The sequence below is a fragment of the Natator depressus genome, chromosome 1, assembly GCF_965152275.1.
Source record: "Natator depressus isolate rNatDep1 chromosome 1, rNatDep2.hap1, whole genome shotgun sequence".
In the NCBI taxonomy this organism is placed as follows: domain Eukaryota; kingdom Metazoa; phylum Chordata; order Testudines; family Cheloniidae; genus Natator; species Natator depressus.
Window position 1 is genome coordinate 173568293 of NC_134234.1, and position 24815 is coordinate 173593107.

At 40.5% G+C, this 24815-nt stretch overlaps 1 protein-coding gene across 4 annotated transcripts in view; it reads right to left on the reverse strand.

The window, feature by feature from the left end:
- Positions 1 to 24815, reverse strand: part of USP25 (ubiquitin specific peptidase 25) — a 145700-nt gene that overhangs the window by 83848 nt on the left and 37037 nt on the right. For 3 of the 4 annotated variants that reach the window (XM_074971419.1, XM_074971427.1, XM_074971434.1), the window contains exons 4-5: positions 13800 to 13923; positions 8205 to 8367 (exon numbers count right to left, since the gene is read on the reverse strand). In XM_074971419.1, the coding sequence (XP_074827520.1) occupies positions 8205 to 8367; positions 13800 to 13923 (287 nt within the window). The remainder of the gene's footprint in view (positions 1 to 8204; positions 8368 to 13799; positions 13924 to 24815) is intronic. The other variant, XM_074971439.1, reaches the window with a different exon arrangement.

Below are 24815 nucleotides of genomic sequence, written 5' to 3' on the forward strand. Positions count from 1 at the left end.
TTTTGTACCCTGTATCGTCTTGATGGTCACAGCCCCCCCAAGTAATACACTGCAACAGAAGGACACTGGACAGCCCCAGACAACCCTGACACCTGCCAAAAGAATGCCTTGGAGGGGTGAGAAAACTAAGGCAGGAACGTGTGTGTGTTAATTTTTGTTAGGTCTGTGTATTTCTCATAGGGTCAAGTAAAGAGCAATAACGTTAAAATTCTGGGCAAAGTGTCTCTGTTATATGCTACCTCACCACGTGGGCCCCTGAAGAAGGAAACCAGAAGGCTCATACTATCAGGAATTCTGGGATGGAGTGTGCTTAAGCAATACTGCTGGTCCCTCAGACTCACCCTGATTCAAGGGGCAAGGTAATTTGATTGCAAAGACTGTAGGATAGGTTGTTAGACAGCGGGTCTGCATCCAAAGAATATGCTTAGGGACCCCAAGACTAGGGCAATGCCTGGACTCTGTTCAGAATCCAGAAGCTTTAAACCAGGGTGGATAAAAATCAATGAATTAATTTAAAATTGGATTTTTTGATAGTTTTAATTAAGATACATTATAGCTCAAAGATATCTCATCATGGAATCGAGATTATAAATTATAATTCTATAGTATGAGACAATATATTCACGTAATGTTTAAGAAAAGTTTCGTAAATGAGTTCCAATAGTTCATGGATTAGGGACCCAATTTTATGGGATTCCAGGGGCTTCTGTATAGAGTATTTAGGTTAATTTTTCTAGCTACCCAGTAGAACTCAGTACTCAGTCTAGAACAGGGATCTCAAACTCAAACCACCATGAGGGCCACATCACTGACACCTTTCCATATAAAAAGATACAAAAGCCGCCCCTCTGCCCCCACCCACACTCCACCCCTTCCATGAGGCCCCGACCATGCCTCTCCTCTTCCCATCCCTTCCCCGCCCCCATTCCAACCCCCTTCCCCAAAGCCCCCCCCAACTCCGCCCCCTCCCTGCCCCTATTCCAACTCCTTCCCCAAATCCCTACCCCTGCCCCACGTCTTCCCCTGAGCTTGCAGCTCCTTGCTCCTCCCCCCCGGAAAGCAGCTGTTTGGCGGCAGAAAGCACATGGATATAGGCAGAGGAGCGGGGATGTGGCGCGCTGGGGGGAGGGAAGCGGGGGGAAGGCAACTTGGCAGCCCGCAGGAAATAACTCTGGGGAGAAGGGGGGGACATAGAAAGCTTGGCGGGCTGCAGGACATAACCCTGCAGGCTGCGTATTTGAGACCCCTGGTCTAGAAGATACCATCAGAGATGCTAAATTTTGCAGTTCTCAAAGTGTGGATTTGTGTCTCCAGATATAATATGCTTGTTAACAGCAAAAATATTGTAAAATAAATAAGAGGTGAGAAATAGCAGACCTCAACCCTATTGTCCCTCTGAAAATCTGTGTACACAGAGTCCGTCCCTTATCTCTCTCTAAAAGTGCAAAGTTTCAAAAAGTTCAATGAATAGAAGATCGTTGGGGGTGGAATAGATCTGGACAAGGAGAATTCTGGAGATAAATGTGAGAAAGGAGGGACAGGCAGCAGAAACAAAAGTGAAACTGTTTGAGCAGCATATTCCAGAAGTCTTGAGGTCTTTCTGAGTATAGCCTTCATCGATTTAAGATCTACTATACCATTTGCTCCCTAGAAGGAAAAATCTACAATGGCAGCAGGCTGTAAAAGAGACCCAGTTCAGGAATATTTGAATGAAGAAGTTCCTCTACCTGTGGGTAAGACAGGCATGCGTGCAAAGTGCAAACAGTGCAACAAAGAAATGCATGGCCTGGTTGCCCTAATGAAACATCATCATGAGAAGTGTTCCTTCTCAGAAGGAAGCTGCGTTGAAGATAATGAAAGGAATATGTCTGAACATACAGGATCTTCAGGTTGGTAAACTTTTTTTATTTCATACTTTAAGGACTGCCTGTCTTCCTTCTGGACTATTCTTGAATTCTCACGTTTGAGCAAAAAGTACAGTTGTTACTCTATGGTACTATCATTTTAGATGCAGTTATGATAAAAAATAAATAGTTGAAATAGGCAGATTTTCTTTTTATAATTTCACCTTTAATGTAGTACTGAGTGTCAGTGAATGCAATGAGTAATACTAAATGAGCAGTATGGTAATAATAATTAAATAGCTGCATTGACTTATTTTGTTTAGGAGAATCCATCCTCAACCTACAGGATTCTGAAGACTATCCACCTTCAAGATCACCATAATTTTCTACAGTTTCAGAGCTATCTGCCTATGATAGTGTTTCAGTCACATCGTATATGTCACATAGTCACAGTATATCACCTGTACCAAAAGAAAAAAAATCTCCATCATCCAGAAAGAACCATAGATAAGTTTGTGATAAGAATCAGCAGATCACAAAAAGACGTAACTGATGAAAAAAATTGCCCCGTTTGTTTATGCAACAAATTCTCCTTTCCGTACGATTGAGAACCCACACTTCATTAACGTGGTTCAGTCATTAAGACCATGATACAGTCCACCCAACAGAGCAGATGTTGCAGGCAAATCGCTGGATAAAGTGTATGAAAGAGAAATTGATCAGAAGGTCGACAGGGTGAAATTCTTAACCTGAGTCTTGATGGGTGGAGCAATGTCCACAATGACCCTGTTGTATATGCTTGTCTGACAATAGAAGAAGGGAAGGTCTTCCTTACAGAAACAACTGATACATCAGGAAATGCACACACAGCAGAATACTTACAAGAAGTAGCAGTAAAAGCTATAACAAACTTTAAAAAAAAATTCAAATGTCTAGTACGCAGCTTGGTCACACACTATGCTGCAAATGTATCCAAGATGGGAAGAAATTACTTAGAAGGGAGTCCCAAGCTAATAACATATGGTTGCAGTGCTCATTTGATGCACCTCCTAGCCAAAGACTTTAGCCTTTATTTCTGGAACACTGATGTTGAAATTGAAACATACTTCTGTAACAACCACTTAGTAGCAGCTGCTCTGAAAAAAGCGGGAGGAACCAAGCTAACTCTCCCACAAGACCTGCGATGGAAGTCAGGAGTGGACTGTGTTGAGCACTATATCAAGAACTGGCCTAATCTGATGACACTTTGTGAACAAAATCGTGAAAAAATAGATGGCACTGTCACAGCCAAAGTTCTTAACATTGGGTTTAAGAGAAATGTTGAACACATGCCGAGTACCCTGAAGCCAAGTTCTGTAGCCTAGAACAGAATGCAGGGAAATAGCTGTTTTATTGCTGATGCTGTTGAAATTTGGAAGGAACTAAGTGAGATCTTAAAAAGAGAAATGTGCAATAACAGAGTTAAATTACAAGCATTAAAAAAACGAATGGGAGCAGCACTATCTGCAGCTCATTTTCTTGCAAATATTCTCAATACTCGGTACCAGGGTCAAATCTTAACTGCTGAAGAAGAGGAGTTGGCTATGACATGGACATCCAGCAATTATCCCTCCATAATGCCAACTATAATGAACTTCAGAGCAAAGGGTGAACTGTTCAAGAAATATATGTTTGCTGATGTTTTAAAGAAAGTCACACCAGTGAACTGGTGGAAGTCACTTAAGCACTTGGATTCAAAGACTGCTGAAGTGATAATCTCACTTTAAATAGCAGTAGCTTCTTCTGCCGGTGTAAAAAGAATATTTTCTTCCTTTGGACTAATTCATTCCAAACTGAGAAATCGTTTGGGACCTGAAAAAGCAGGAAAGCTTGTTTTTCTTTTCCAGATTATGAACAGGAAAATGAAGGTAAGGATGACTGACTTCGCTGCAGAAGCTAATATTTTAAGTTTATCACGTTGACCTGGCTGACATACTCTATTTAATTTTTTTGTTTTTTAAAAAATATTTCATTTAATATTTTAAACAATTTTAACAAAAACAAACCTGATTTTAAAAAACTTGAATATTTAACTAAACTAAAAAATTCATATGCTTGTTTTGTTAAAATATATGTTTGCTGTTGAAGAAAAAAATCCAGAATACATAACGTTGTTTTTGTTAAATAAAACAATTTCAATGTCTGTCTGGTGATGTTCTTCTCCTAATACAGCACGGCAAGAAAATCCTCCAAATATTAATGATTAACCTGTTGAATTGGAGATAGTTCACATCCCAATGACTTCATAAATATCTGCTTCAATTACCCTTGGTCAATGAAATAACCAAACAATCACTCATTTTCTGATATAGCTGTAAAACTAATCTGAAAAGTTTTCAAAATAAATCACTTAAAAAATGTATAGTGTGTACCTTCTAAAAATGAAAGCTACATCTAGCTGAGAGTGGTGAATATGTATTAAGGTTATAACAACCAACAGGAATGCACTTTAAGTAGAAAGCCATGATTAAATTGAGTTTTCCTGACTTTTGATTTAAATCAAATTGATATAAATCAAATCTACTCTGCTTTAAATACTCAGGGATCAGTAGCAGGATTCCTCCAAAAACAATCTGGTGCATGACCAAGAGGGGGCACTGGACTGGATCTGTGAAAATTGGGTGTTAATAAAAAACTTAGCTAGATACGTAAAACTCAGGCCTTTCAACATTTTGCTATGGCATGAGACCCCTGGGAAGAACACGACTATAAACAAATTTGAAACTAACTGGTCCATTTTCACTATTCAAACTGAGAGAAGAACACACAAAGAACAAAACAGACAATGAATAATAGAATAGTTGGCAGAATTTTTTTAAATTTTTTTAGTTTTACAGACTGAGGTATTATCTGCAGCTCTGCTAATTTAAGCAATTTATTTAAAACACAATACTTTTTAGCCTGACAGCATCCATATAATAGAAATTCATCAAAAACTGAGATAAATTGGTTAGTCTCTAAGGTGCCCCAAGTCCTCCTCCTCTTTATTTGAGCATAAGTTTCGTGAGCTACAGCTCACTTCATCGGATGGGTTCAGTGCAAAATACAGTGGGGAAATTTATATACACAGAGAACATGAAACAATGGGTGTTACCATACACACTGTAATGAGAGTGATCAGGTAAGGTGAGCTATTACCAGCAGGAGAACAGGGGGAAAAAACCTTTCATAGTGATAATCAAGGTGGGCCATTTCCAGCAGTTGACAAGAACGTCTGAGGAACATGCGGAAATAGTTTTACTTTGTGTAATGACCCATCCACTCCCAGTCTTTATTCAAGCCTAAGTTAATTTGTGTAGGTAGGTAGGCAGGTATAGCGGTCACCACCCTATACTGGAAACCTACTGACCACTATGCCTACCTACATGCCTCCAGCTTTCATCCAGACCACACCACACGATCCATTATCTACAGCCAAGCTCTATGATACAACCGCATTTGCTCCAAACCCTCAGACAGAGACAAACACCTACAAGATCTCTATCAAGCATTCTTACAACTACAATACCCACCTGCTAAAGGGAAGAAACAGATTGACAGAGCCAGAAGAGTACCCAGGAGTCACCTGCTACAGGACAGGCCCAACAAAGAAAATAACAGAACACCACTAGCCATCACCTTCAGCCCCCAACTAAAACCTCTCCAACGCATAATCAAGGATCTATAACCTATCCTGAAGGACGACATCACTCTCACAGATCTTGGGAGACAGGCCAGTCCTTGCTTACAAAAAACCCCCCAACCTGAAGCAAATACTCACCTGCAACCACACACCACACAACAGAACCACTAACCTAGGAACCTATCCTTGCAACAAAGCCCGTTGCCAACTGTGTCCACATTTATTCAGGAGACACCATCATAGGGCCTAATCACATCAGCCACAATATCAGAGGCTCATTCACCTGCACATCTATCAATGTGATATATGCCATCATGTGCCAGCAATGCCCCTCTGCCATGTACATTGGTCAAACTGGACAGTCTCTACATAAAAGAATAAATGGACACAAATCAGACGTCAAGAATTATAACATTCAAAAACCAGTCGGAGAACACTTCAATCTCTTTGGTCACTCGATCACAGACCTAAAAGTGGCAATTCTTCAACCAAAAAACTTCAAAAACAGACTCCAACGAGAGACTGCTGAATTGGAATTAATTTGCAAACTGGATACAATTAACGTAGGCTTGAATAAAGACTGGGAGTGGATGGGTCATTACACAAAGTAAAACTATTTCCCCATGTTTATTCCCCCCACCCCCCACTGTTCCTCAGACATTCTTGTCAACTGCTGGAAATGGCCCACCTTGGTTATCACTACGAAAGGCTTTTTTCCCCTGTTCTCCTGCTGGTAATAGCTCACACTACCTGATCACTCTCGTTACAGTGTGTATGGTAACACCAATTCTTTCATGTTCTCTGTGTATATAAATCTCCCCACTATATTTTCCACTGAATGCATCCGATGAAGTGAGCTGTAGCTTACAAAAGCTTATGCTCAAATTAATTGGTTAGTCTCTAAGGTGCCACAAGTCCTGCTTTTCTTTTTGCAGATACAGACTAACACGGCTGCTACTCTGAAACCTGAGATAAAAAGGAATATCCAAGTTGCAGCGGGGGAGGTCTAAGTTGGATATTCGGAAAAACTATTTCATTAGGAGGGTGGTGAAGCACTGGAATGGGTTACCTAGTGAGGTGGTGGAATCTCCATCCTTATAGGTTTTTAAGGCCCGCTTGACAAAGCCCTCGCTGGGATGATTTAGTTGAGGTTGGTCCTGATTTGAGCAGGGGGTTGGACTAGACCTCCTGAGGTCTCTTCCAACCCTAATCTTCTATGATTCTATGATCTAGTTTAATGTCTTAAGATGCAGGAGTGGTCTTACAACTTAAACATACAGTATGCAAAGTATAATAAAGAAATATCTCTCTCCCAATTAGATCTCAGTTATTTTCACAATATTCAACAGCTAATAGATACATATTTTCAAGATATCCACAATCATTTAAAGATGGACTGATTTTCCCTTTAGTCATTTAGTTAAAAAAATTTGAAGTCTTCATAAGCATTATGCATAAAAAATATCTGATATGAGTCTAACACAACATTTTATTAGTTCAGAGACATGCTGTGGTATATTTATTCACCTTGAGTAGTACTTTACTTCTCAAATAGTTCTGAACTGAGCAGGACTGCTCGAGGAGTAAGGTATTACAGTGAGTATGGATGGCAAAATTTGGCCCTTCCTGTATAGATTCAAGATTATTTAGACTAGCAAAAGGTCTTTTAGGTCACGTAGTCCATCTTCTTGAATCACCACAGGATAGAACTGACAGATTGCTGCAGAAATACAATTCACTCCTATTCTAATCTTGCCTTGATCATTTTCAGTGATGAGATTTTACTTCCCTTGAGAAATTATCTACAGTCTAATTTACTTCAGATATTTAACCTATTTCTTAATAGCTTACTCTAAATGATTCCACTCAAAATTTAAACCTGGTATACCAATTCTGGCTACTGAAAACTGCTTTTCCTGCTTTTTGGAGTTAAAACCAAATGAGCAAAAATCTCAATTCCTGATCAAGGCACTTGAATTCTTTTCACCTTGTTGCAAAGTGAAAAACATTTTGCATACATAATTATGCCAAACGAATAATTAAGTCTTCATACCAGCTGTACAAACAAACAGTTTACCCAGTACCACAGTATACGTATATTAGCTGGGCTAGCCAGACTAATTTAAGACAGAATGACTACGGCTACACTGGCCTTTTTTCCTCTCTTCCAAAGATCTTATCTCTGCCTCTTGCCCCAACTTTGTGGCTACCCTACAAACAGTCCATTGTTGGGTGGTGGGATTGCAACATCCTAAATCAGTAGGACTACAACAACAAAGGTTAGCCAGCCACTCTCCTCCTCCCACCTCTAAGTCATTTGCACATAAAATTTTATTTAAAATATTTATTCCTTGATTTTCAAATACTTTGAGCACCAGAAGCTGCCAAAATAGTAAGTGTGAGCTACAGGCCCTCATCACCTTTGAAAAAAATCACGCCTTTCATCATTAACAAGTTTTGTGACTTACTTTGACACCTCACGTATCCAAATCAGATCAGTAATTCACTATACATACCGCACTAAAACCAGTATGAACATTTATAGGCTTATGGTAAACAGATAATGCTTAACTATATCGCATTCCTTACCTTTAAGGATAGAGAGGGAAAGTAAGTTTAGATACTGTCCATCATCGCCAGTTAGTTTTATACAAATTATATTACAAGAGAAAGTACAGCTAATCAGCAAACGCACTTACCTGAATAACAGCACTAAACCAGCATGTGTTGCCAACATTCTTTAATCCAACTGGACAACTGTCTTGCCTTTTTCGATCATAGGGGTTTGGAGAATCACTCCATACTTCTGGATGTGTCCTTTTCAAACTTGCTTTATTTTCTGCTATACTGGCTTCTAGAACTCTTAGAAAGCAGAAAGAGAAATGAAAAAATTAAAAGTAAAAACAACAACAGTAAGATAACGGTATAATATGTAGTCACACCTTCAAATATCCATACAGAAATAATAACTAATCATTTGGTAACTTGTCAGATTTATTCTTAACACTTTTTTTTTTTTTAAATGTGCCACAATGCACCTTGGAAAATAAGATGGTACTTTATTTGCAGATGCAGTATTGTAGCTGATTTCCCACAATAAATGGCATTACATAGTCATGCTTATGAATGGAGTAAGCGTTCATGACTTTTAATTCCACTAAATAAAGGAAATTAATTTTAAAAAGTCGAAGACCAATCTTAAAACTGGGTCCTAATTGCTTAGGTGGACAACAACAAAGTGGGAAACAGAAGTAGTTTGAGAATCTGCCAGTAGCCATTTTTCATCCATACATATCACTGTGCTTTATAAAGAATATCACCACCATTTTACTGATGAGAAACTGTAATGAAGGAAGTTTACCTAGCTCATTCAAGATCATGCAGCATACCAATGACAAGCAGATAATGGAATCCATGTTTCTGGATCCCCATTTCCACATCCTGTGCAGTGGATTCATTGCCTTATGTAGCTGAAGTGTACCTTGTGGATTAGGAAAAACCCACTCCTCTACCCAGAAAATCTTAAACTGCTCCCATACAGAGTAGTTGGCGTATTCAAGACTTTACTACATTCCTTGTAAGAAATGTATTGTTCAGATGCAAGGAATTCATCACATATACAGAAGCATAACAAAAGCTGGAGCAAAAGCTCATGAACCCCACTGAGTTCAAATCACTGAGATCTTGCTATATAGGGCACTGTACGGCAGGCATTTTACCTTTTAATTTGGCTATTAACTAAAACAAATTACTTCCCATATTAGCAAAAAATCAGTATTGCCTCTTGAGAAAACCTGAAAGATAAAGGAACTTTTTTTTTTTTAAAATTTGCTTCCCCCATCACTGGCATTTCTTTGACAGTGTTAGGAGACACCTACACTTTGGGAGAAGATCAGCTATTTGATGGTGGCATTAAAGAGGACTTCCAAGCAACTATCACATCAATTTAAAACAATTTATTGAACAGCAAGTACAACCTAAACTCTGGTTTACAACTGATTTTGGTCAACAATTGTCAGAATGTGTAATACAGTTTGAGAGAGATCTGCTCAGCCCAGCCAAGAAAAGGGCAGTCAGAGTACCCTACTGTGAATTTCCTAAGCAGCCTTTGCACGCAGGGTTCATATAGAGCTCCAGCTGGACTGTAAGACTGGTCTGCCCAGGCAGAAACCCCAGGCAGAGTAGTGGAATTCTGACACCTGCCCAACTATGGGGATCCATTCCCTGGCACAGGTGAGCGAAACTGGCATCCCCTGATCTTTTAACCTACTTACAATAGTTCTGACACCATAGGTTTAGCCAAAGACCAGTACCATTTATGTATTCAGTTAATTTTTAATGATTTTTCTTTTTAGAGTTCTCTCTTCCTTTAATAGTAGAGGGTTCATCAATTTGATCACCTATAGGTCTTTCTTAGCTCAGTTTAGATAAAGCTTTATTACTAAAGCTGACTTTCACTAGCCTTGTGGCAATTTTTCCTACTTAGAAATCAATCATCTGCTGGGAGAGGATTAGGCCTAACACTATCTGCCCTCAGATTACAGTGCTTTTATAGTCAATAACCCGAGACTCAAACATCAGCCTCAACAAATTCATGTCACAGTATCAAAGTTAGCTTTCTAATTCCTTAATCGGTTTTTGACAAGGAAATAGTTCTCAACAACCTTAATTAGAGTGTGCAAGAACCAGTTATGGCTCAGTAAAACAGCTATTCAACATAAAATTACTTGATGGGATATACTGGACCCCCTCAGCCTCCCAACTGTCATCTTGAAATTGCTGCCAAAGGTTAAGCAAAGGAAGCTTGATACGAGGCCATTCTCATATACGTAATACGCTGTGGGACTTATGAGAAAGAATCTCTCTCACACATTGTCTTTGACATGTGGAAGTGATCTGTCAAGATAATTGGGAGGAGGATGTCTTACTTCTGGCTCTGGGTATCATCAACCCTCTTCAAAAACACAGCATATGGAACTGAAAATGGCTCCCAAGAATGGTGCCAACAACCAAAAAAGTTATTATTTAACTGGAAGAGCAAGACCAAGACATGCATCAATCCATGAATCTCTTGATGCATTTTTAGACATGACTCACCGTGTAGAAAAAAGGACTTTCTTAGTTTTAACAAGTAAAGGGACCTTTGGGTACAATCTTGCACTCTTTAGCCAACCAGAAGTCCCACTATCATCAGTGGGCATTCTGTCTGGGAAAGGGCCAAAATATTGGACCCTATTTGGAAATACTTTCTAGAGTTAAAGAGCTTGATATCTAGAATGACCCTATCCCTTTCTACCATTGCCATTAAATATGGTAGTTATTTACTTGCTCATATTATTACAATCCTAATTATTTTACTCATATTTACACTTTGTTTGAAACCATCAATTTTTAAACGATATAGCAGATGAGAAAGTAAGTTATAGAAATTCTAGTAAGGACAGCTGCCTGTTTGATAACAGAACACATTAGTGGGCTGAGAAATCTTAAGGTCATTAATATTCGAAGAGCAGTATATTTGGATCATTTTAGTATCGGGACAGGTGACTATGAGTTCTGGATACTCTAGGCTTGTTTGGCCATAGCTGCCTCTAAGGAAGAAGCAATTTGTGGACCACAATGGAGTTGCTATCATATGTCCTATAAAATCAAAACCTATATTGCAGGAATGTGTAAGAGAAAACAACTGGGTGAGCTTTGTCATGTTAATGCACTGGACTTAAATGCTTTATGGAGAGATTCAGCCAGGAAGAAAAAGACATTTTTACTTTAAAATAACAGAATCAATATTCCTCAATGGTAACAGTTTGTGTGCACGCATGGCCATCTGGGTTGCACTTCTCTCAATAACCTCGAACTGACCAGTCCTAAAAAATATCAATTTAATGCAACAAAAAACAAAACTACTGTAATGTTTCATGAATATAGTGATCACACAAATCAATAAATTCATAATGTTCCCATAGAAACCTTAACTCCATCCCTAGCAAACTCATTTGGCACCTGTCATTTGTGCCTTTGAAAATCTTCCCCATAGTGAGGATACCAAATTAAAAGAGATACATACATATATCCTTCAATTATTAAAACTGATTTTTTCCAGTTTTCTTTCTTGCCACTCCAGTTTGTATTTGACTTTTGCCTTTCCCTTAGCCTAATAAACAAAGGCAGACTACTGCTTTTGACCTTGTTTCCATTTTTTTTTAAATCAGTTTCACTTTCTGGTTTTCAGAACAGAGCAAAGCTGCCAACAAACAGCAAAGGAATGAATATTAGTATCCAAGGAGAAAATAAACCTATTTGTGTTAGGCTTTCTATACATATAAAAAACAAAACCTAAAATCCTGTCATAAATTGACCATACTATTTCTGTAAACCTTAAGTGTCAAAATTTCTGTATTTGACTTGTGATTCAAATTTAATATTACATGAATACACACATCTATAATTAAAAGATAAGCATGTTGCCAGTATAAACAAACACTATTTATTTTATTTTGGTGGGGCTGTATATGATTGACCAGAGAGATCCTATATGCTTCTTGTATGTGTGATACAAATAAAATGGCATATTGGTTTGCTAGTTTCTGCCACCAGAGAAAAATACTAAAACATATTTGCAGTATTTACTTGTAGATCAGAAGATTAAAAAGGCCACTTTTGGCAATCTTTGTAGTGTGGAAAAGGGACTATGGGTAAAAAGAAAAAAGGTCTAAATGTAGAAGACCCTTCAAAAGCAAAAGAAAAGGTCCTGAATAGAGGCCAAAGCAAAGAACAAAAAAAGGAAGTCGTCCTGCAAGATGCACCTAACCTTCAGACACAATTATGAAAACAGTCTAACTAAAAGTTCACAAGAGCTGAACTTCTCATATGAAATTAGAGAAAAACAGCTTTAGCCGTCTTCTCATAAATTACTATTTTAGTACAAATTATGACAGAATATACATAAACTGAAACCTGAAGAACAATATCACCAGCCACATTAAGTAACTACCAGGTGCAAGTCTTGCTCTTGTCTCAGCCCCTCCTGTCTTTCCTAAGGAATGTAAGACATTTTATACTAGTCTAATAATGAGAGGACTAGTCACTAAATAGTTCTTCCCACACAGCTGGAAGGCTCTCTTTAATGGGCATGTTTACTTTTGCAATTAACACAGCTTCTATTTTTCCAAAGAAAAATATTGTAGGGAAAGGTGGGAAATTACACTTCAGAGAGGAAGCCTTTTCATTATATCCCTGACTTTGCTAAACACAATGCGCTAAGCAGAACAGTTGTTGTGGTGGATCTCCAAGCTCCAACTCGTCTCAGACTTAGGGTAAAGGGCCATTTTGAAGAATAAAGCAACAGCTAGAGCAGCTTAACTTTCTGTGGGAACCACAGGAATGCACAGCACACCCCCAAGTTGGGTGCACACTTAACAAGATTACCAAATAACTATTGCAAGTGGGCAGTATCTCACTTTCAAACACTCATAACTTGGGTCAAATCAAAGCTACTTTCCTCCAGAGAAAAGCTATGCATAGCTTTCAGTGAGAACTATATCCACAGCTAATTGCACCTTTCAAGACTCTGTCATTTCAGCTCTACTGCTGTTCACAAAAGAGGTCACAATTTATGTTCCCATTTAAAAATTTTTTGCCGAAAAGTTAAACCAAAAAAACCATACCACCAAACCTTCTCCCACCCTTCCACCTTTGGCAAAACCAGGTCTAGAAAATTTCAGTCCAAAATGTGAATGTTTTTCAGAATTCTGACCCTCTAAAACAGAAACAAGTCTTGTAACAAAAAACATGTTGCCACCTGTAATATGGTAGCTCTTGTTTCTGCTAAAATTTAAGAACACTAACAAAATTATGCTTTTCTGTCACAGAAGTGTTATTGTAATAATGAACATTGCAAGCATACGAAGTAGTGGTTAGCTTCTTAACCATATTTTGCTTTTCAACTCTTTCCCAAATACACCATAGAAATGTCTTTCAGTTTTAGGTTTGATTTGAGAAAAAATTGATCAAAGGTCTCTCCTTCCAAACTGGTCCTAGGTATTTAAGCAAATGTGCAGCCATGAAATATACTATTAATTTCTACCCTAAAAATAGAGGGCTGGTTTTTCAACAGAAAGTGTACAGTGCAGTAAACCAACACTCCTGAAGCCAGACGTATCAGCAGCACAACAGATGAAAATTAACAAGTTCTTCTTTATTAGATAGAAGGGGGAAGAAAAAAAAAAAAAACACAGGCCAATCTCTGATTATTTTAAAATTTTATTTCTGCTTTATGTAAGTTGTTTGTTTACCTGCTAATGGCTTGCTCCTCATCTGTTATTCCAGTCTCCCTGAATGCCCTGTTTGATTCCTCCAAACTCAAGGCAATTGCCCTCTGAAGATCATCTTTATCATCTCCAGTGAGATCAATCACATCTGAAAAGCAAAACTATCTTTCTCAAAATTAAAAGTGAAACAGAATGAAAAATAAATCTTACTGTAGAGGACATAAAACCAGTGTGGACTGCTAAACCACGTTCAAATTCCTCCTCAAAATTCACTACTTTCGGCTTGCTTTCCACCACTAATCTTAACGTCTTCACTACCTACTCCCTCTCCTACTTGATCATTAAAAGAAGGAAGAAAAACACAACACTTGCTCCTTTGTAACTAATGCTCTACAAAGAGCATTTTTCCCTGTTTCCCAAGTGGTCTCCATCAAGTTACCCATCAATGTAGGACTGGTTCTGCAAACCTATAGCTTCCTGCAAAGTCCCTTCGCTACTACTGCTTTTAAGTTCAGTGTTGTAACCGTCTTTATCAATGCCAAGATACTGCTTTTTCCAAATTACATTTGATGAAAATAGATTTTCCTTAAAGGCTATCTTCAAAGAGAACAGTCACTATCATCACATATGGAGCAATGTGTGCTGAATGTCCCCAAAACACAGACAAAAGCCCAGTCCTGCAAATGCTTGTGTGTATATTGTACACACACACACAAAATTAGATTAGTGATGTAGGTAAGGTAATTACATACATAGGCATTTGCAGGATTAAGACCTAAGCGAGGAGTCAGCACATTATTAGGCTAAATCTTCCCTTCCCTCCCTTTTTCCTCCCATTCTCCCTCTCACACATTTTTAGTTTGAAACTAAACGTGTTGAATTTTCTTCAGTCTGATTAGCAGAAGCATCCAGCACAACATTCAATTTCCAAAAACAAAGAAAAATAATCAGATATTGAAATACAAAATAAGAGTCCCCACTTTGGCAATCCATCCAGCCTCTTTTCTTTTACCAAATGAATAAAAACATTAGGGGCCTATTTCTTACTTTCCCTACAACCGCAGACCCCACCAAAAAAAAAAAAAAAATTATCGGCTGCAGGCAAACATAACTTATGTAAGCTTCCCAACCTACTGTATGTAGCAGTAGAAACTCTTCTTTACTCAGAAGAGGAAGTATATTCTCTCTAGCAGCCCCCCACTGCTAAATTATGCATTCCAGTCAAGTAGAGAAACTCTTCCCAGAGCAGTCAGGCTAATGGGAATGATGGCCAGCTGTGCAAGACTGCTAGAAGGACAGAGGACTGAAGGTATCTGACTTTCCATGGCTGAAAATCCCACTCTGCAAGGCAGCGGGAGGGGAGGCACAGGAAAGAAGGAAGGAACGTATTATATTGTACAAAGATGACCCTTATATGTGTACCTCTGTGATGTCAAACCCAGAGTCATTACAGTGCCATTTTCACTTTCTTTCCTGTTCTTAAGGGCCAGAGCAAAGTCAAACAAAGCAGCTATTCCAGGGGTTACTCCAGCCTAAAAGCAATGTTAAAAGCAGATGGGAGGTGGGTGACAGAATGGAGAGCTTACAAACTTGGGAGTTTTAGAGGAAAGGAGGTGAGGCAATTTGTTTACATTTCCCCTTTCACTGCCTAGCCTTCGTAACTCATTCCCAAGAGCTTCTCTTTTTAGCCTTCCCCTGATAGACTGGCCTGCGGTGGAGTCAGTATCCATTATTTTCCCAGTCTTATATAGCTGTGGATACTTTCTGTTGAATCAAAATAATACACTGAATGTGTGATGTTACAATCATTTCCATAGCTACACACCAATACCAAATAGAAGTGGCAGCCAAGGAAGGATTGTTGATATCAAAACGACAGTTCTTTTCTCATATCTTCAGAAATTAGACAGAGCACTGGCCCTTCTCCCACTGCATTCCTCCTCACCGGCTTCCACCAAGGTCTGTGCTATTTAGTTGAAATTCAGTTTAATTTAGATATTGAGCCCTTAGGGTCAGCAACCATGTCTTCTTACCTGTAAAGCAATATACTTAACTATAGCACTCTAGTAATAAACAATAGCAAGAACAGCAGCAAAGTAACTCATTTTACTTTAAGTATCTTTGTGATGCTTGGAAACGGTTCCTGAATTGATTTTTTTTTTTTAAGAACATTTAGAGTCTCAGGATTGTAAATCTCACTCCAGAGGGGGCTAAATACATTATGAAATGATACACTCAGCTGATAAGGAAGCTAACACTTGACGCATTATGGATTTTAGTATTCTGTACATGCCAATTCAGACAAAAAACCTGGCAATTTACAAATATGGTACCACACCTGCAAACTGAGAGACTTGGCCATTCAGAGCTGGAGTAGGAACACTTCACTGATTGTAGATAAAAAAAATACATTAATAAAAATTGCAAAGAAGAGGCCAGCAGTGAAGCAGTTGGGAGTGTTATCCAATGGGCAGCATATTGATTTACAGCTCTGATTCACTTGTTATTCAAAAAAATTAAAAAAGTAACAATTTCAGTTTCTATCATCGCCAAAACCATTTAATGAAGTTACAGGTCTACAATTTATAATTATCTGTCGTTCTGCATTTCCCACCCATTTGCTGGTAGTCACTTAGCAACCCTGCAATCTCACTGGAAATTTCCTATATTTCCAGTTGCAGAGTGCTGGTAGTGATCACAACTGAAAGGATGGTGAAAGGTTAGTTTGGGGTATATTGGAGGAAAGCAGGTTCGAATAAATGGGCATCCCCATTAATTAGGTGAATGTAGGATTATGTTAGTCACTTCTTTGGAGAGGTGGAGGCTTCTGCAGCCATTCCTTTTTCATTGGGGTTGATAAGAAAATCTTTGAGTTATCTGCATCTTATACAAAAATTAAAAAAAGAGTCAATATTTAAAGTGAAAAATGTAAACTTGGAAATCTCATTTTCTTTGCACACACACACAAACAAATAGCATCTAAGACAAAACACACAGTAGTTTTATCAGTGCAAACTACCCTCCATCGAGTCCAAACATAAGTTCCCAAACATAAGTTCCCAAACATAAGTTCCCAAAAAAAGCAAAGGCTGCCAAAATATTTCAAGGTCAAAGTCAACTGACACTTTGCCAAAATTGTATTTTTTCCTTTTTCTGGTTTATGGAAAGCATATTTTTAATATTTTAAATGTGTACGAACATGTACTATTAGCCTAAATGCTAAGAACAACATCACAAAAATTTACTGTTAATTGGTGTACTAAGAACAGAAGTTGATCATATAGTATTAAAACAAAAAGGAGAATCCCCATCTACGCTTTGTTTCTAAAAATTTTGGTAGTGAAAAGTATTTTTAAAGATGACGTAATTACACATCACCAAACAGCTTTACTTTATAGGGTGCCTGATCCCAAGCCCACTGATGTCAACAGAAATGCTCCAATTGGTTTCAAAAGGCTTTAGCTCAGGCGCTATATGATTTTCTTTTATAAACTGTACTCACATCTCATGGGTTTGTATGCATTTTTCTCTAAACAAGCAGTTATTACCTATTACTTATCTCTCATCATATACACAGTCATTGTAACTAATTTGGGTCACTGGATATTTAAATGGGAACAGCAGAACCCATAGTTAAAAACTGATGTTACCTAAACTTCCTTTTCTAATGTACTTCGAGGACATCTGTTCCGATTGTTCTCTATATAACGATTCCTGATGCTCCGAGCATGCATGGTGTCCTCCCAAGAAAAATTCAAACAATCTTGATTTTTTAAAAAAATTGGATTAATATATTGTAGCTAGTTAATTCTTAAGTGGACTGAAGTCTTTTGGTGCAATACCTTGAAAATGAAAGGGCCCAAGGTAGCTAACTTTGAATTTGTATAATCATTAGTTACGTTGGCTGATTGTTCCTTTGATCTGTGACGTTCCGTGGATCTAGGAGTTTACAGAGTGCTGCAACCCAGAACCAGTGGCTTGTGGTTATTGAATAGCGACTTCTACTGGAACATGATGAACCTACTCATTTTAAAAGCTGATCCTTTGAATGATTAAGTAGGAATTTAGATTTTGGAGCTAAAGTTTCTGAACTGAAATACTATAGTGAGGGCTTGTGTCTGGATTAGGGTGACCAGACAGCAAGTGTGAAAAATCAGGACCGGGGGGTGGGGAGGGGGTGGTTATAGGAGCCTACATAAGAAAGATCCCAAAATCGGGACATCTGGTCACCCTTGTCTGGATTACTATTGATTCATAGATTTTAAAGTAGAAGAGACCATTAGATCATCTGGTCTGACCCATATAACACAGGCCATATGTAGAATTTCACCCAGTTACTCCAGATTTGGCCCTACTAACTTGTGTTTGACTAAAGCATATCTTCCAGAATAGCATCCAGTCTTGATCTGAACATTTCAAGAGATAAAGAATCCAACACTTCCCTTGGTAGTTTGTTCCAATAGTTATTCACTCTTACTGTGAAAAATATGTTTTATTTCTGATTTCAATTTGTCTGGCTTTAAATTCCAGCCATTGGTTCTTGTTATACCTTTCTCTGCTAGATTAAAGAACCCATTAGGACACAGTGTTTTCTCCCCATGAAGGTATTTATACACCATAATCAAGTCACCTTTGGACCAACCCCTTACAAACGACCCTGTAAGAAGCACTGAATTTATTCTCAAACTTTGCAGCCAAATAGGATGTTGTTGTTTTGTCCCACAATAAAATCACCTCTTAATTTTGTTAATAAGCAAAGCAACTCCTCAGAGTTATGCCAATGGCATTGAAACATCAGTTTGAGTCAAAGACTCAAGAATGCTATATCTGCTGTTCAGAAAGATTAGTTTTGAATGGTGAGGAAGGGGACATGACCTTTAAAAGGTCTAGCTGGGTACACTAGTGACCTCTAGTCACAATTAGTGTACAAAGATGAACAGTGGAACTACTGTTGGAACTTGCTCTTGGTTTTGATATAGTTTTTGGTTTTGTTTTGTTTTTTAATCTAGGCACCAGTGTGTATCTGTGATGCCCAAGGTCTGGTGTTCGAAACCTTCCCTTAATAAGTGAAAACATTTCACTTATGCTAATAACCACACGACTGGTCCATTTTTTTCCAACTCATATACTCAGTTTGCTTATTCAGGAAGTTCCCATCAGATTTAAAATAAACTATTCATACTCTAGTTTAACAAGTTTTGTGTTTTTAAGAGACAATTATTGCATTATTTGAGTTCTTAATGTCAAAGATTTTACCAGAGTGAAATCAATGGCGCTGAAAAGAAAAAGCAAATGGGAGGAACCTGGAAGAGTGAGCAGGCTATGAGAGGTTTCAGAGTAACAGCTGTGTTAGTCTGTATTCGCAAAAAGAAAAGGGAGTACTTGTGGCATCTTAGAGACTAACCAATTTATTTGAGCATAAGCTTTCGTGAGCTACAGCTCACTTCATCGGATGCATACTGTGGAAAGTGTAGAAGATCTTTTTATACACACAAAGCATGAAAAAATACCTCCCCCCACCCCACTCTCTTGCTGGTATTAGCTTATCTAAACTGATCACTCTCCTTACAATGTGTATGATAATCAAGGTGGGCCATTTCCAGCACAAATCCAGGGTTTAACAAGAACATCTGAGGGGGAGTGTAGGAAAAAAGGGGAAATAGGTTACCTTGCATAATGACTTAGCCACTCCCAGTCTCTATTCAAGCCTAAGTTAATAGTATCCAATTTGCAAATGAATTCCAATTCAACAGTCTCTCGCTGGAGTCTGGTTTTGAAGTTTTTTCGTTGTACTATCGCAACTTTCATGTCTGTAATCGCATGACCAGAGAGATTGAAGTGTTCTCCGACTGGTTTATGAATGTTATAATTCTTGACATCTGATTTGTGTCCATTTATTCTTTTACGTAGAGACTGTCCAGTTTGACCATGTACATGGCAGAGGGGCATTGCTGGCACATGATGGCATATATCACATTGCAGGTGAACGAGCCTCTGATAGTGTGGCTGATATTAGGCCCTGTGATGGTGTCCCCTGAATAGATATGTGGGCACAGTTGGCAACGGGCTTTGTTGCAAGGATAGGTTCCTGGGTTAGTGGTTCTGTTGTGTGGTATGTGGTTGCTGGTGAGTATTTGCTTCAGGTTGGGGGGCTGTCTGTAGGCAAGGACTGGCCTGTCTCCCAAGATTTGTGAGAGTGTTGGGTCATCCTTCAGGATAGGTTGTAGATCCTTAATAATGCGTTGGAGGGGTTTTAGTTGGGGGCTGAAGGTGACGGCTAGTGGTGTTCTGTTATTTTCTTTGTTAGGCCTGTCCTGTAGTAGGTGACTTCTGGGAACTCTTCTGGCTCTGTCAATCTGTTTCTTCACTTCCACAGGTGGGTATTGTAGTTGTAAGAATGCTTGATAGAGATCTTGTAGGTGTTTGTCTCTGTCTGAGGGGTTGGAGCAAATGCGGTTGTATCGCAGAGCTTGGCTGTAGACGATGGATCGTGTGGTGTGGTCAGGGTGAAAGCTGGAGGCACGTAGGTAGGAATAGCGGTCAGTAGGTTTCCGGTATAGGGTGGTGTTTATGTGACCATCGTTTATTAGCACTATAGTGTCCAGGAAGTGGATCTCTTGTGTGGACTGGACCAGGCTGAGGTTGATGTGGGATGGAAATTGTTGAAGTCATGGTGGAATTCCTCAAGGGCTTCTTTTCCATGGGTCCAGATGATGAAGATGTCATCAATATAGCACAAGTCGAGTAGGGGCGTTAGGGGACGAGAGCTGAGCAAGCGTTGTTCTAAGTCAGCCATAAAAATGTTGGCATACCGTGGAGTACCCATAGCAGTGCCGCTGATTTGAAGGTATACATTGTCCCCAAATATGAAATAATTATGGGTGAGGACAAAGTCACAAAGTTCAGCCACCAGGTTTGCCGTGACATTATCGGGGATACTGTTCCTGACGGCTTGTAGTCCATCTTTGTGTGGAATGTTGGTGTAGAGGGCTTCTACATCCATAGTGGCCAGGATGGTGTTATCAGGAAGATCAAGAATGGATTGTAGTTTCCTCAGGAAGTCAGTGGTGTCTTGAAGGTAGCTGGGAGTGCTGGTAGCGTAGGGCCTGAGGAGGGAGTCTACATAGCCAGACAATCCTGCTGTCAGGGTGCCAATGCCTGAGATGATGGGGCGCCCAGGATTTCCAGGTTTATGGATCTTGGGTAGTAGATAGAATATCCCAGGTCGGGGTTCCAGGGGTGTGTCTGTGCAGATTTGATCTTGTGCTTTTTCAGGGAGTTTCTTGTGCGGGCTCGGGAGTGCGAGCTAGGGATGAGGGGCTGGGGCCGAGGGGTTCAAGGGCAGGAGGGGGATCAGGAGTGGGGCAGGCGCATGGGAGGGCTCAGAGGTGCAGGCTCCGGGCCATGCTTACCTCAAGCGGCTCCCAGAAGCAGCAGCATGTCCCCCATCTGGCTCCTCCACAGAGGCGCTGCCCCATCTGCAGGCACCGCCCCAGCAGCTCCCATTGGCCGCAGTTCCCAGCCAATGGGAGCTGTGGGGTCGGTGCTTGGGCAGCATGCAGAGCCCCCTGGCTGCCCCTATGCACAGGAGCCAGAGCGGGGGACATGCGCTGCTTCCAGGAGCCGTGCAGACTGGGACAAGCCCCAACCCTACTCCCCGGCTGGAGCGCCAGAGCATGGCAAGCCCCAGATCTTGCTCCCCAGAAGGAGCTCAAGGGCCGGATTAAAACATCTGGAGGACCAGATGCGGCCCCTGGGCCGTAATTTGACCACCACTGTCCTAGACTCAACTTCATGGGATTTCTTTGTTCTTAAAGTGTTACCTTTTGAATGTCGCATCCAATCAATTCCACAACTCCAGGGAATGTTGTGAGCACCAATGGGCAGCATCTTATTGATTTTGATGAAAATCAGAAAACCAGAAGTGGGAAATAGGTGAATGAGGAGCCTCTGGGATCCAGTTTGCAGACTCAGCACCTTCTAACAGCTTTACTGTTGTCTACAGATCAATTGATGGCAACCACAAACACCATCCAGCGTAATGCCAATCCTCATCTCAGTCCATCCCATCATCCCAATATAGTTTAAATTTTGACATCCAGAATGACTCATCTTCCAAACAGAAAGAAAATAAGCAAGAATGGTGGAGGGATATGGGTAAATGGTGGTGAACACTGAGCCCAACACAGGGAGAGAATGAGAGCAATGGTATTGGGTGGGAGAGTCCATGGCATGTGCCAGAGGGAGGAATCAAGGGACATACAGCCGTTGGCATGACAACAAAGCAGTGGAGTTGCAGGGGGTCCCTGAAATAGAGAGGGAGAAGAGTTTGGCACACATGTAGTTTATGGGAAAAAAGAGGAATGCAAGGAGCCCCTAAGTGTGTGCAGGGAGCTCAGCCTATAGAAGCAACAAAGCCTGTGACCCTCTAGTTCAGGGGCGGGCAAACTTTTTGGCCTGAGGGTAAATCAGCAGTCTCTCCCATTTTCCCTTCTAAGTTTTACTCTGGCTCTTAAACTAACAATATCAATCCCCTTCCAGCAGTGATCATCATAACATGCATCAGGTTTTGGAAATTGTATGGAGGGCCAGTTAGGGGAGGTTGTGCTTCCCCAAACAGCCAGGTGTGGCCCAGCCCCCACCCCATATCACATGCCCCCCCCCCCCGCTTCTCGCCCCCTGACAGCTGCCCCTGGGACAGCTGCCCCTGGGACAGCTGCCCCATCCAACCTGCCCAGTTCCCTGAGAGGCCCCCAGGACCCCTGCCCCCTCCCCCACCGCTCCCTGTCCCCTGACTGCCCCCCGCTGCCCCATCCAACCCCTCCTCTCATTCCTGACTGCCCCCCCGGATCCCTGCCCCATCCACCTCCCCTCCCGCCCCGCTCCCTGTCCCCTGACTGCCCCCCGCTGCCCCATCCAACCCCCCCTCCTTTCTGACTGCCCCCCCAGGACCCCTGCCCCCATTCAACCCCTGTTCCCCACCCTCTGACTGCCCAGACCCTTATGCATATCCCTGCCCCCTCCCCCGAACTCCCCTGCCCTCTATCCAACCCCCCCGTTCCCTGCCCCCTTACCGCGCAACCTGGAGCACCGGCAGCTGGCAGCGCTACAGCCGCGCCACATGGCTGGAGTCAAGTCAGGCCAGGCTCTGCAGCTGCACTGCCCCAGCAGCTCGCAGCCCCGCCGCCCAGAGTATTGTACCGGTGCGCAGTGAGCTGAGGCTGCAGGAAAAGGGGAACAGCAGGGGAGGGCCAGGGACTAGCCTCCAGGGCCAGGAGCTCAGGGGCAAGGCAGGAGGGGCCCATGGGCTGTAGTTTGCCAACCTCTGCTCTAGTTAATATAGTTCCATAAATGTACAAGGGACTTTGACACTCATAAGATTGTCTCTACCAGAGGAGCTTAAGAGTTACAGAGAAGAATAATTTCTATACATGAAATATTTCAGGACTTGAATTTGATACAATTTTAGTGGCATGAGGGGGTGAAATTCCTTTACTTTAGAACAGAGGGGCGTGTGGTTATTTCTGTCAGGCTTGGCTGAGGTTTGACCCAAAGACAATATTTTTCAAAAATGAATTTCTCCCCTTTTCACTGCTTCTTCCTCCTCTAGCCCTGGATTCTTTAAGTTTCTCAAATAAAAAGGAGAAAATACATACTATGTTTAACAATGTAACAATCCTGACTAACATCCCCAGACAAAAATAAATTGAGGTGAGCTGTTTTAAATCATGCTACTAAAAGGACTGAACTTCAGGTAGAAAGTGCTTCAAGTGCTCTATAATGGCACAGCATTATTTAACACTTCTGTACTTCTCTAGGTTTGTGTGTTGTTTGTTATAGGCGCAGTGCTCCTTCTGCAAAAAACTGCCAGGTCTCTTTTGTAATGCCTGGGATCCACATGACAGCCAAAACCTCTAGATCAGAATTTTTGTACAGGTGTATTGCAACAACCCCAACATTTAACAAGTTTTCATGCTATGGTTTCTCTTTGCATACACACAAACCGACAACTACCACTTGCACACATAGGGGATCAAATCAACTGTATATGCAGCTGTTGGTGCTAGAAATCTGCACATGCAGGTGTTGGGACATGCACAAGTGAAGGCTGTATTAAGACTTCTGTGATAATGTGGCCTTTGTGTTTAATACTGAATTAATTTCGGATAAGTAGTAAATTATCAAATTTATGAAATATAAAGCATTGTTGGAGGTAGGAGTGGAAAGGTTCTTTATTTTCATTAACTAGTCATGGTTTTAAAATCTTAACAATCGAACATTCAATTAATAGCTTTTCCAATTGCCGACAAGCCAATAATTTGCTATAAACAGGGTCGGGACAGAAAACCTACTACTCTTGAGGAACTTCAGTTTCCTAACACTTCCTTCCGTGTTGGATAATGGACTTGGTGGCTCAAGCAGATATTTTATTCTTTACTAAGTAAGCATCTTTCAATAGCATAGATCCAGTTAAGCCAATAACCTCAAGAATAAGCCAACGATGCCTTTTTGCTTGGCATGCACTCAAAAGCCTCAACAAACGGATATTTTTTGTTCCCTGGTAAGGGACTGAGTTTCCGGTATTTATCTATTGACCTCTTATCCCCAGTCTGGATGGCTGAGAAACTATAGCACTCTGCATCTAGATGACTCATGACATCTAGACATTTCAAATGAATGTCGATGATGAAGCAATAAGGCATGATGTGATGAGTTTATCTTGAGATAATTACACCTTGGTGGGGTATATAATGGGGTTCAACACATTTAAATGGCAAGACACTCATCAGTTTTACACAGTGTTGCAGATTTAAGTGGCATCAACATCCCTCTTCATGGAATGGAATGATGAAGGTTAAAGTAATCATGTTATTGTGTTTTCGTATTTTGTCTTAACCCATATTTGCTTCCATTCGCCTCTCAAATCAACCACTGTCCTATTCCCACCCCCACCCCCAACATACTCTGATTGCAACAGATTGTCCTGGTGATTTGTTTTGAGCTTTTTCTATTTATAAAAAAACTGAACAAATTTAGTGG